The sequence below is a fragment of the Ailuropoda melanoleuca genome, chromosome 8 (assembly GCF_002007445.2).
Source record: "Ailuropoda melanoleuca isolate Jingjing chromosome 8, ASM200744v2, whole genome shotgun sequence".
NCBI lineage: Eukaryota > Metazoa > Chordata > Mammalia > Carnivora > Ursidae > Ailuropoda > Ailuropoda melanoleuca.
The window spans coordinates 97,733,965-97,747,970 of record NC_048225.1 but is presented as its reverse complement, the minus strand read 5'-3'; the positions used below and the strand labels follow the sequence as shown (position 1 = coordinate 97,747,970).

The 14,006-nt window shown below is 38.7% G+C and overlaps 1 protein-coding gene across 2 annotated transcripts in view; it reads right to left on the bottom strand.

Annotated features, from left to right (window-relative positions):
- Positions 1–14,006, bottom strand: part of CRB1 (crumbs cell polarity complex component 1) — a 201,495-nt gene that overhangs the window by 18,844 nt on the left and 168,645 nt on the right. For both annotated transcript variants that reach the window (XM_034666977.1, XM_034666978.1), the window contains one exon: positions 13,344–13,470. In XM_034666977.1, coding sequence (XP_034522868.1) covers positions 13,344–13,470 — 127 coding nt within the window. The remainder of the gene's footprint in view (positions 1–13,343; positions 13,471–14,006) is intronic.

Sequence of the window (14,006 nt, the reverse complement as noted above, 5' to 3'; positions counted from 1 at the left end):
AATTTGCTCAATTTTTACTGAAGGAGACTTAATCTGATTATACTTGAACCTCCTCAGACCAAAACATCACAGGCCTGAAAATCCTCAATTAATGAATAAGAACTTTAAAAAGATTCAAATGAATTTTTTTTAAAGTTGCTTAAAGCAAAACTTAGTAGTAAAACTATGCCAACAGAAAATTTTTAATTAGCAGAAATAAGAAAACGGGTTAAAGAATATCTGCCTTGGGGCACCTGGGTGGCTCAGTTGGTTAAGCATCTGCCTTTGGCTCAGGTCATGATCCCAGGGTTCTGGGATCCCTGGCTCCCTGCTCCGTGGGGAGTCTGTTTCTCCTTCTCTCTCTGCCCCTCCCCCTTGCTTGTGCTCTCTCTGTCTCAAATAAATAAATAAAATGTTTTTTAAAAAAAGAATATCTGCCTTTTATAGACTAGTTTAAAAAACCCAACCACTCCCACCACCCCCCAAAACCTGCTCAACGAGAACACCCTGTCTGTATACCATTATACAGAAAAAAGAATTTCTGGAACAAGGAAGAGTTTGTATTGGTTTGGGTTCCAATAGGAAAGAATAAATCTAAGAATGTCATTGGGGAGCTTTCATTAATTAAACCATCATTAAAGAAAGCTGCTACTGTTTTTTGGTGTAAGCCCTTTCTAGTGAGAAAGTGAGTGGTGGCTCCGGTGTGATCCCGACAGGAAATAGCTCAGAGGAACCCATGGCACAGGCCTAAATCAGCGAATTACGGGGCAACTCTTCCTTCTGTGGCTGGATTTTAACAGATGCTTGGCGATTTAATCTACAATCTAGCCCTCCCCTTCATCCATCCAATTTTACATCCCATTACTTCCCAGCCTTGTTTGCCTGTTTCAGGCAGGCCTCTCCACTCTCCCAAGCTCATGTCACCCAAACTTTTTCCCACTATCACGTCTTTACTTATGACTTTTATTCTCTCTTGAATGCTCTCCCATTTTCTGTCCTCCAAATAATCTTTCTCATATTTCATGGCCTAGCTTAATTCCCATATCCTCCATGAAAACTTCCCCTCCTGGAACATCTCGTAGTGACCAAAATTACATGAATTCATCCTGTGCTTTTTACTTGGGAACAAAATTAGAGTTTAGTTCTTTTCGACATGTCTTATTTTTTTCCTCTGAAACTAGATCGTAGTTTTCTTGAAGTTATGATAGTCGGGATTATATATTCTATTTCCCTGATTCCCTGCTCTGGCTCTCTCCGCCTACGTCCTGCCTGTTGTCAGACACGTTGTCGAAACAAATGTGTGGACGGGATGGTCACTTTGGGAAACTACTCTCATTCTCTTGGTGGCCGGGGATGAGGGAAGGCCTGTGGCCAGCAGTTCTCTGCGCCGCCATGGGACTGATGAGAAGAGGAAAGAGATGAGAAGACCGAGCCCTGCATTTCCGCTGAGAGGCCCTGAATGTCTGCCTGTCCCCCCAGGAGCAGTTTTTACAGGGCCAGTGGCTTAGAGGGGGGACGAGGTGGCAAGGGTCGAGGAGGGAGTGGACAGCACAAATCCTTCAGGCTCTGCTGAATTTGGAAAAGGGAGAACATTTGGAAATGTCTTTGGAAGTCTTTTCTGATGAGTGGTTTTGTAAAAAACAATAGTAAGCTTTGGATTCCCTGGTGATGCTCTTGGGGCAAACACAGAAGATTCCATCTATGTCCCTACGCTCCCGTGGCTGCCGGAGGGCTCTTTCCACTGGTGAACTGTTCTGGCTCTTTCCTGGATCCTCCTCTTTCTTCTGGCACCACCTATTTTTCCTAAGCATACTTCCCCTCTCATGGTTTAGGGACTCTACGACAATCTATGTGACGTTTATTACCTTTCTGGGGCCAGTGCCATAAATTTCCTTCCTTCTCTCCTATCTCTAAGCCCTGCTCAGTGATCCCTATGGAAGTCTGTGGATCTGATGGTGGCTTCCCAGGTTTTCCTTTCTCAAACCCTCACACATATCAAAATGCAGTTAATCAAAGCCGCAGATAATTATACACATAGTGTGGATTTTCTCCTAGGAATAAACACTGGGGCATTCCAATCTCTCTTTGTTAACAGGCACACAACTTTATTTGTAACTTAATTTCTTCATTGAAAAACAATGTAATTAACACTTTGGTAACAAACAAAACAAAAACACTTTGCGGGGGGGGGGGGGGGGGGGGGGGAAGGCTGGGGGAATGTGCTTTTTGTTTTGCTAGGAAAATTCCTGCTCATTCTTTAAGACCTGGATCATGTATCTTGTATGTGAAACTTCTTTTCTCTCCACCTCTGGAAACATCCTCATTTTCTCCTCTGTGCAAACCACATACCATTCCTTCCCCCTTCCCTTTACTCCTTCAGTAAATACTGCAGCACCTGCTCTATCAGGCACCACTGCCAGGCACTGAAGTTACAAATGTAAACAAGACATTTTTTCTACCTTCCTGTAGCTTACAGGTTGGAGGACAAGGCGACAAATAAATTATTGCAGTATTGTTCATTGGTAAGAGGTAAACACACCCCAAAATATGGATGCTTGGACCGCCAACTTCTGAGCTGGATATCTTGGGAAAGCTACCTAACCTCTCCCTGACTTTGGGTTCTCATCAGTAGAACGGGAAAATACTATTAAGTATATATTGTACGTAATGACCTTAGCACAATGCTTGGCTCAGAGGAAGCACTCCACAAATAGGAAATGTTATGATAGAGGATAGAGGCACACCTGGGATAGTGTGGAAACGTGACGACACTCCCCGTACTGATTGGGCAGGGGACAGGAGCAAGGAAGGTTTCACTGGTAAGGTTTCAGAGCACATATATTTGACCAGGCAAAGAGGAATGAAATGAGGATTTAAGGCTCAAAAAGAAATAAGCAACAGATCCTTTAAATGCCTTTTTTTCAAAGTTGCAACAGTGGTTGGCTCTTACTTGCTTCAGAGATGAGTTAAGAGGACAAGGATTTTAATAATTCAACCACATTTTTCTTTGAGGAGAAGTTACGTTCCTCTGCCCAGTCACTAAGATTTTGAGGGGCTCTGTCAATCTGATAAAATGGAATGCTTTTCTAAAAGCAAAAAGAAAGTCAAATTAAGTATATCCCTGAGGGCTGCTCTGAGAGTGTCTTTGGGTGTCCACATGATTATGCTACAGGTGTGAGCCCATGTCTTGATGGATCTAAGCTTCCTCTGGAACTGACTCAGGAAAAGGCCAATTTATATCAAATTCCACTTCAGCAGAAATAATAGGGTTTCTTTGCATTTGGTTTTTGGATGGAAATATTCCCTCAACGGAGAGTGTGACTCACTTATCCTTTAAGACAATCTCATTACCAAAGTGGTTACTAATGACTGAGACTTGCCTTTTGCAAAACTCGTAGGAAAAATGGGCCAGCTTTCTGTACTTAGTATGTACTAACACTTTCATTAATTTCAGTAACTGTGGGGCAAGTTGAATACACACACACACACACACACACACACACGATTAACTAAGCTAGAAACTGCCACTTTGAACTTACTTCAAACACAGTCACTCATTATATCAGTAAGTTAGTGAATATTTATTGAGTACCTATTATGTCTATAACTTGATGATGACTACTAAAAAATTCAAAGGAACATTTTACTTTTAAGATGTAATTTTTTCCCCTGAGTTTTAGGTTATGAACTCGAGTGACTTCAGTCATTTATCAGGCATTACTATGTACTTTACCACTCTGAATAGCAAATATACTGGTACCTCAGTTTTCCTTTACAGCATAATCTTGCTACCTGTATAGGATTATCAAAGAAATACTAGGGGAAATGGGTGGAAGTAATATATATTCAGAGCCACATGTGGGACTAAATTAAACCAGATAGACAATGAGACAATCATAAATGTGCTTTCCAAGTGATCAAACACATTTCGCTACAAATGCCCATTTGTTTTTGGATGAGCTGTATTAATATGTTGCTTCCTTTCTGTATACGATTAGTTTCCAATAGATTTCCATAGTTTACATGCAACACTGTGATTCAGAAATTATAATGGTGAGTAAAAGATAATAGTCATGATCTTTATGCCCTTTAAGAAATAATTTTTTGTTTTTACAAAGGTTAAGAAAACAATATGCATACAATCCACAAATATGTATTATGAATCGTGAAAGTTTTAAGTAGAAATAATTTTAAAATAATTATTAATTCAAAGTCAGTTATCTTGATATTTAAATGTGCTCACATGTTAAATTCCCTCGAGTGTACCTACTTTTCTACACGTCATTCCATTTGCTCTCACAAAAAAGATCAGCTATGGATTCAATAAGCCAAAGCCTCATTTCCTAAAGGGAATATAAGTCATTCAAGAAGAAAAGTCATATTACATAAGAATCGACACTCTCCATTTGTGAAAATTAAAATTTAGGAAAAATTAAATTCATGTCATGTCAAACCACACAACAGCGTGATATTTGATTGCATACCAGCAGTTTTCAGTTTGGTTGATCACAACTCTGCTCTGAATAGACGGAACTAATGTCAAAGTTCTTCTTGGGTATAAAACAAGGGAAATAATTCAAGAAAATGGTAACTAACAAGATGCAATGGACCTCATTATTTGCTTTGAGTCACTTGGCTAACTCATTGGTTTGTATCATGTAACATCCCATTTCTGAAATGATCTATGATAGACTTCAACCACAGTTTGAAGAGAATGGAAGTGTATCCAGTGAAACATCACGCATTCCCTCTAGGGCAATAACTAGGATATATCTCAGTTTGCAAAGAACAATATCAGTGTAGGCTGTTGTCCCAGAATGATTATTAATAGTTCTCGCTTTCACTCTCAAAATACTCCAGTCGAACAATAAATAACGTGGTCAACCTTGTCATGACCAACAGATGTCATCAGGGCCACATTTCAAATATCTTCATCATTTACGAAATTGAAACACTATATGGGTAGAGCTATACAAGGAAATCACTCAGTTCTCCTGCCTAAGCTCTTTGAGAGCAGGAATACACCCTTTGTCCATACGTCAGTTGCTCATCATGCTCTGCTCAGAGCTTTGTGTAGAGCAGACTCTTGATAAATGATGGACACATGGATAAATAAATACGGCAAAAGCCAGTTTCCACGAAGTCCAACATTATAGCAATGCAATGATCCCGTCAGGGAAATGTGAAAGATGATGAGATTAATTTGACAGGTACCTAAGAAGCTGTTTGATTTGGCTATCTAGTCAATTCAGTGGCAAACTTCAACATGGTTATTTCTCAACAGCTGTCTGTGGCTTAACACCAACCAATTCAGTTATGCCTACAATCCAGGGGCCCCACTCTCTATCGCCTGTTTCTGTTCTATTTTGGACACATGGAGGAATGTGTTCTGAAGGTGAAGTCTACATTACGTGATTTCTGTGAAGCTGGTGGTGATGACCCCACATTAAGAAATGAAGAGCATTAATCATACTTGGTTTAGCAGAAGTCTTACAAATGTGTGAAAAGATGGAAGGAAAACAGGTTAGTGAACTGAATCAGACCTGATTCCAGTGATTGAAATACATCAAAATAATATTTCAGAACCGTTTCTTATGTTAGTGCTATATTTACTCCTTCCTGAATGCTAATTAGTGGAAACTCAGTGATAAGTGACAGTGTTTTTTAAAATAATAATTTGTAGAGACTGTCATTCTGGGTACCTCCTTCCTGAAGGCCAAATTGAGAGCACAAAGAGACTGCCATCGAGAGGAAGTGCCCTGTGCCACTGGCCAGTGCTCTGTTCTTCACAGAAGCCCAAGGATGCGGGCCAGTTGGCATCATCCTTGACATCAGTCTTTAGATCAAGCACAGCTCTAACCCTCTCAGAAACCATCTGTGACTCTGTCATTCACAAATGACTCCAAATCCCTGCTGAGTTTATTTTTACTTTCTGCTTTACTCTCTTAGTTTAATGAGTTCTATAAATTTTTTAGTGTGAAGGAGAATTTCCTATCACTTGCTAGACTTACTGTGTCTCAATGGATGCCCCCCAACCTGGAACTCTGGGACTTTCAGGTTTCCTCCATCGGGCCATCCATTAATTTGCATGTATGTTTAGACTCTTCATTTAGCCAGGATAAAGAGTCACATTAATAGTCAGACATGTCTGCTGACTCTTCAAATCCCCCCTCTTTGGTTATTCTAGTTATCCTTGCTATCATCTCTACTTGTGTGAGTTCCTTCGAGAGATGAGGCGACCAGCCACAGCACCAAAAATTTAGGGTTGCCTTGGAAAGAAGTTCTCATTTGGTTTTCCAAACCATTCCTGATGGTGGTTAGTGTATTTCTTGACCAGTTTGGATGACAATCACAGGGAAACACCTGCTAATTTCTCCAAGATCCCTTTCCTAGGTCCTAACAGACCCACCTCAAACCTCTCCTTAGCATTAGTCTTGGAAATAAATGATGTGGGTAAACCCTACTTTTGATGCTTCCTGGATACTTGGCCTGGGGAAATTCAGGTAACCTTTTTAAATCTCTACTCATTTATCTTTAAAATAAAATAATAAATGCATCTCAGAGATATTATGAGGGGGGAAAAGCTGGACTTACAAATATGAGAGACTCTCAAATTGAAAACAATGCTAGAGCATATCATTATTCACAGTTTCGAAAGTATCATCTATTCCTTTTCTACCTTTTCACAACAGTTGCTTTGGTGATAGAAATGTGATCACTTAACCTTCCATCCAAGAAAAGCCCGGGACCAGATGGCCTCACTGGTAAATTTCACCAAACATTTAAAGAAGAATTAACTCCAATCCTTTTTAAACACTTCCAAAAAAACTGATGAGGAGAGAAAATATCCCAACTCATTTTATAAGGTCAACATTATCCTGATACAAAAGCCAGACGAAGATACCACAAGAAAAGAAAACCACAGGCCAAGATCCTTGATGAAGATAGAGGCAAAAATCTCAACAAAATACTAGGAAAGCAAATTCAATAGACTACTGAGATAATTATATATTGTGACCAAGTGAGATTTATCTCCGGGATGCAAGGACAGTTCAACATACAAAAATTAATCAGTTTAATACACCACATTAGCAGAGTGAAGGATAATAATCACTCAATTGATTGGTTTTTGTTTTGTTTTGTTTTTTGTTTTTTGCTGTGCAGAAGTTTTGAAGTTTGAGGTAGTTCTATTTGTCTATTCTTGCTTTTGTTCTCTGTGCTTTTGGTGCCACACCCATGAAATCATTGCCAAGACCGATGTCCTAAAGCTTTTTCCTTATGTTTCCTTCTAGGGGTTTTACAACATACAAAAAGGAGTTGTGTTTCTATATGCCAACAATAAACTGTCTGAAAGAGAAATAAATAATCCCATTTACAATAACATCCAAAAGAATGAAATACTCAGGAATAAATTAAACCAGGGAGGTAAAAGATCTGTACACTAAACACTACAAGATAGGGATGAAAGAAATTGAAGAAGACAAAATGGAAAGATATTATGTGCTAATGAATTGGAAGAATTCATATTGTTCAAAGGTCCATACAAATCGACAAATTCAATGCAATCCCTATCAAAACTCCAATGGTATTTTTCATAGAAACAAAACAATCCTAAAATGTATATAAAACCACAAAAGACCATGAATAGCCAAACCAATCTTGAGAAGGGAGAACAAAGCTGGAGGCAGCACACTTCCTGATTTCAAACAGTACGGGTTTGGCATAAAAACAGACACATAGACACATGGAACAGAATCGAGAGCCCAGAAATAAAATCCACCCATATATGGCCAATTAATTTATGACAAAGAAGCCAAAAATAAGGATTATCTTTTCAATAAATGGTGTTGAGAAAACTGAATAGCCACACACCAAAGAATAAAACTGAATTCCTCTCTCATACCATGTACAAAAATGAACTCAAAATGGATTCAAGACTTGAATGTAAGACCTGACACTGTAAAAATCCTAGACCGAAACATATGGTGTAAGTTCCTTGATATCAGTCTTGGCAATGATTTTTTCGATTTGATACCAAAAGCAAAGGCAATAAAAGCAAAAGTAGGCAAGTGGGATTACATCAAACTAGAAAGCGTTTGAGTAAAGGCAACCATCAATGAAATGAAAAGGCAACCTATGGAATGCAAGGAAATATATGCAAATCCTATATCTGATAAGGGGTTAATATCTAAAATGTATGAAGAACACATACAACTCAATAGCCCAAAAGCCCTGATCTGACTAAAAAATGGGCAGAGAAACTGCATAGAAGTTTTTCCAAAGAAGACATATCAATGGCCAACAGCCATATGAAAAGGTGTTCAACATCATCAATCATCATGGAAATATAAATCAAAACCACAATGAGATATCACCTCACAGCCGTCAGAATGGCTATCATCAAAAAGACAAGACATAGTAAGTGTTGGCGAGGATGCAGAGAAAAGGTAACCCTTATGCACTGTTGATGGGAATGTAAATTGGTGCAGCCACTCTGGAAAATAGTATGGAGATTCCTTAAAAAGTTAAAAATAGAACTACTGTATGATCCAGCTATTCCATTTCTGGGTATAAATCTAAAGGAAATGAAACCACTGTCTCAAAGAGCTATCTATACTCCCATGTTGATTGCAACATTATTCGCAACAGCCAAGGTATGAAAACAACCTACATGTTTAACAACAGATGAACAAATAAAGAAGATCTCGTACATATATTCAAGAGAATATTATTCCACATGAGAAGAAATGAAGTCCTGCCATTTCAATCTTGAGGACATAATGCTAAGTGAAATAATTCAGACAGAAAATAAAAAGTACTGTATGACCCCATTCATATATAAAAGGTAAAAACATTGCACAAAACATAGAAACAGAGAGTAGTCAGGAGCGGAGGGTGAAGGAATGGAGAGATGCTGATCAAACAGTACAAGCTTTCAGTTAGAAGATGAGTAAGTTCTAGGAATCTAATACTCAGCACAATGACTAATAGTTCACAATACTACTGTACTGCACACTTTAAAGTTGCTAAGAAAATAGATAGTAGATGTTCTCACCACAAAAAAGAAATGGTAATTATGTAATGAGATGGAGGTGTTAGCTCAGGCTATGGTGGCAGCCATTTTGCAATATCTAAGTGTACAAATCAACCAATTGCACACCTTAAATGTACACATGTTCTATGTCATTTATATCTCAAAAAAACTGGAAAAGATACTAAGAAAAAATACAAGTGGATTATAGATATGGAGAATGGAATACAAAAGATCAGTAGATCTACAATATGACGCCTAAATTTAGACACCCAGCTCAGCTCTCTCTCTTGGATTCCAGACTGGATTATTTAACACTGGTTAATAACAGTACTTGGATATCCCACTGAACCTTATATTTACTCATTTATTAAATCGACAAATATTTTTAAATATCACCAAATTTGGCTGGAATATCCCCCTCAGAACTACACCTTCTCCAAACAACCATGAGGTAGGTCTTACAGCTTCAAACTTTGTTCATCTACCCCTCCTCTAATCCCCTTTGACTATATAAGGTGGTGCCAAATGTCGTTTCCTTTTATCTGTGTTACTGCAGTTGCCCGTAAATGCGTCCTTTGGTGTCCCGTCTCACATTGCTTTTAATCCCTGCTCTGCATAGAAGCCCAGTTGATGTTTCTAAAGTGCAAGTGTGATCTTGTTACTTTTCTGATTGAACCCCTTTAACGACTCCCCATTACTCTTAGGAGAAAAAGCCAAGGTCATTGATTTGACCTACAAGGACTCATTTCTGCTACTTCTTCAGCCTCCGTCAAGTGTGTTCCCACTGCACTTCAGGCTCCAGCCACCCTGCACTAGCTCTGCAGCCCCGTCTGCCGGTGACGGTCTCTACTCTTCCATCCCTCCTGTCACAACCTGACACCTGTTTGCCTTTGAATCCCAGCTTCCGCTTTGAGACCTTCCACATCCACCTTTAAGACTGGGCGAAATGCCCCTCCTGAGCGCTCCTTTATAGCTGGTACTTAGTTTTGTCCTAACACTGACCCAGGAACTGTCTGTCCTTCACTGTTTGTTTACCTACACCCCCTACCAGAACTTCAACTTGTTGCGAGCAAGCCCTATGTCTAATTTATAGTTGTATTTCCATTACCTAATCCAGAGCATGGTACATTCATCCATTAAGGTATTCATTAAGTTACTGTTGCATAAATTAAAAAAGGTAAGAAGGGAGATAGTCCCTATTAGTAATGATTTTGGTAGTTGGAACAATACAGATTTCTTTTCATTGGTTTCCTACCTAAATCACTAAACTCAAACTTTATGTATCACCATTTCCAGAAAAAATCCCATTTCAATTTTGCAAAATTAAGCTGAATAATTTCAAAAATGGCAAAAGGATCTTTAAACACAATTTGGTGAAGATTTTGGGAGGTGAGAGATTTCGGTTGTTCTTATATTGAAAAAAAAAATATTTAAAAACAGCTTATCACAGTCCCCGGCACAGAGTAGGTTCTCAATAGTGTTACTTGAATTTAATGTTTCCTCCTGCTGCCAGAACACTAATTTCTGCAAACGTTCCTATTTTCCCTACTTCCCTTCTCCCTAAAAAGGAGAGTAATAAAACCCATTCTTCATGTACACACACACAAAGAAGGAAGAGGCATGGCCAAACACAGAGACACGGCCTCATTTAGTTCAAATATTAAATCTTAAAAATAAGCAAAAAGAAACGATCTGTAATCCAACTAAATACAGGTTTTGTTTCAGAAGTTTGTTCTAGATGAATTTGTGTGAATTTCCATTATTTGGGTGAGATGGCCCCTCTGTGGAGCCAGGCCGAACCATGCTTACTATGGGCAGGGACACTGTAAACCAAAAGTGAGAACAATTAGGGATATAATCAATTCTAGAATGCCAGTGAGAGGAATACTTGCAGAGAGGGAAAGTACATGGGACCTTGATTGTGATGGCCATAGGTATTTACTCTGCAGGGGCACATCTGGGGAAGGAGACCTCAATTCAGGAAGATTAGGACTAATGCCTGTGTGTTCATTATGTGATGTGAGTGTGTGTGTGTGCGTGCAAGCGTGAGTGCGTGTGCCTGGCTGGTGGATGTCTTAACCACGCAAGACGCAGTCAAGGCAAACAAAGACAGCTGTCAGAGGATGAGAAGTAGAGATACAGAAACACAAGTTTTATTTTTCTGTGTAAATATGTAAAAGCCATAATCACACACAATACAATGAAAAATATAGAAAAATAAAGAGAAAAGGGAAAGTATTTTTGTTTTAAGTCAGGTATCTCATGACAAGACATTTGGAAAACAGAAAAGCGATTGGCAATGACAATGATGACAGAGACATCAGAATTTCACAGAGAAAACATTTGTGAATGACTCAGATATATTTGAAAGGTAACAAATTACACTGAAGTGGCCTGTAAGTATATAAGTACAGATATGTTCAAAAAAGGAGTCAATGTGAAAGCCATATGTATGGTCTTTGGCCATAATCAATTTTATGTTTACTTCAAATATCTAGGAATGCAAACATTGATGGGGGTTTTCCCCAAGTCTCTTGTGATGAAGTCTAAGTTTGGGACGGATCCATCTGAGACAGCAGTATGGTGCATGCTGCCTAGCTGGGAACAAGGAGGAGGAGGGTAAAGGAAAGGCTGCAAAATCAGTTGATTCCCATTTGAAATGACTGCCAGTATCTTAGAGGATATGAAATTGCTGCATAAAATCTTCTATTACTATTGCAAAATAGAATTGAATCCATTTCCTTTGCTTTTATAGTATACTATTTTGTCCTTTTGTTTTGATTGGTATATTTAGGTCTTCCTTGGTCATTTCCACAGAAAAACAACTTTCTTTAAACAACTGGGACTAAATGAGGGTTGGAGATCACCCAATGGATAAATCGCCCTCATGTTTTCAAACCAGGGCAGCTCCTAAAGACAGACACGTTTCTAAAATTCTACTTGTCAGGTCATTGTTATTGTAATTGTTTTCTAAATTGATTCATAGGATCAAACCACTTTTCTCTTTAAATGAGCACAATGTCTTCTTTGGAAGGGTACATCTGAACAGAGATATTTAGCAGAAATTCTAACATGCCAGTGGAAGGAATTAAAAATATTACCAAATAAAGTTTTTTTTTTAAATTACTACTATATTTAGTCTACTAAAGCTAAGAAATATATATAATTTTTTGCATATCTTAACAGTTAATTTACTTTGTAGATCCATCATTTCAGGTATATATTTAAAGAAAACATAATGCCAAATATATTTTGATAATGAAAGGCACTATGCTTCCATGATTTTTTCAGAAAGCTGCTCAAAGATGATATATTTACTTGCAAATTCTAGAAAAATATGCCTCAAGGAAATCGAGTTTTATAATTTATTTTTTGGTGTATGGATATACAACAGTACTTATTATTTTTTATTAAATATGTATCAAAAAGCTATTCAAATCAGTCCATTTGATAGAAACATCAGCAAGCTCATAAATTTATAAGCGATTAACCAAAAAGTACTCTAACTGAATAGAAAGTATTGCAGGAAAAAGAAATGGAAGCAGGGCTTCTTTGTCCTATTGAAGGAGAGGTTTTGTGGAATCAGAAATTATACTGATGAGGCATAATTTGAGTTTTGATACCAGTAATACCAGAAAAATTTCTCTCTCCATTTTAGGGATCTCATGTGATTCCCTGCTTTCTCTTTATATATATTTTTAACTTCCCAGAGAACTGGCAACACTTCATTTGAATAGCTATGTATACAAACATAGACGGATGCAAAACAGTTTAATCAGTAACTTTCGTATTGTCATGTCGTGAATAGTAGATGGGAATGAAAGAACGTAAAAGCCTTAGGATCGAGGTGCACGGGGCAGCTCACAGTACAAAAGTACACACACAAGTGGAGTGTGGGAGAAAATCCGGTCTTAACTGCGGCGGTCACTGTTACGAGCGCACTACGAAAGATAATGTACTCATATGAACTATACTCAACGAGGAGATGTCTCCGGTTATGTTAAGAACGATACTTTTGACATATACAGCCGAAATAGGTAAATATTTAATATTCTCATATTAAGCCCGTGGTATGCTTAAAATAGTCCTTGAATTTATTTTAGTTTTCAAGGTAGTTTTTCTTTTTCTTGTTTAGAGTCTAAAGTGAGTCAAGGCATTTCTTGAACGTCAGTGGCTTTTAAGTTTAGGACTGTCTCAGTGAGTGTTAATAGTCCTCCTGTTCGCCCCACTCCACAACCGCCTCGTCGTTCATGCGCAGAATGAGGTAAGAAAGAAGCTGAAAGAGATTCTGCCAGAGTAAGAGAGACACGTAAAAGGAGATCCCGCTTACATCCACCTCACAGCGTTCACCGGCGAAGGCAACATCACAGAGGCACTGGAATTTGTTGACCAGGTCCTGGCACAGACCTCCGTTGAAGCACGGATCCGAGGCACACTCATCAATGTCCTTTTCACACCTTGAACAGAAACAGAAACAGCAGCAGCTTTGGTCTCTGTTGAATAAATTGGCTGTGAAATGGGGAAAGTAAAAAGCTTGCCTTCTCGACTTGGAATAGTTCGGTCTCATTTGCCAACTCCCATACAACTTACATACACTTAATGATGTGGGACATATTCCTTCAAATTCCTGTAACAAATTTCGTTTTTAAGGGAAATAATTTGTACACACAGACACACACACACACACACACACACACACAGTTAATTAGAATGAGAAAACAGGTGCAAGTACTGAGAAACCAAGAAAAAGCCTGAAGAAAGGCCGTTTGTCCCTGAAGAGCATTTTAATGTCTTTGCCACCTTGGGCTCGGTTTACTGGGGGCACATGGGAGCCAGGAGGTTATATTTTGCCAACCTGGTGTCTACAGAACAGACCTATGCTCCTGATCTCAGGAGTCTAATGCAGCCATGCCCTCGGGCTGTGGGGGAAAGAAAGCCCGTCAAAAATGGGGGGGGGGATCAGTTTATTCTTGGAGATTTGGGATTATTTTCC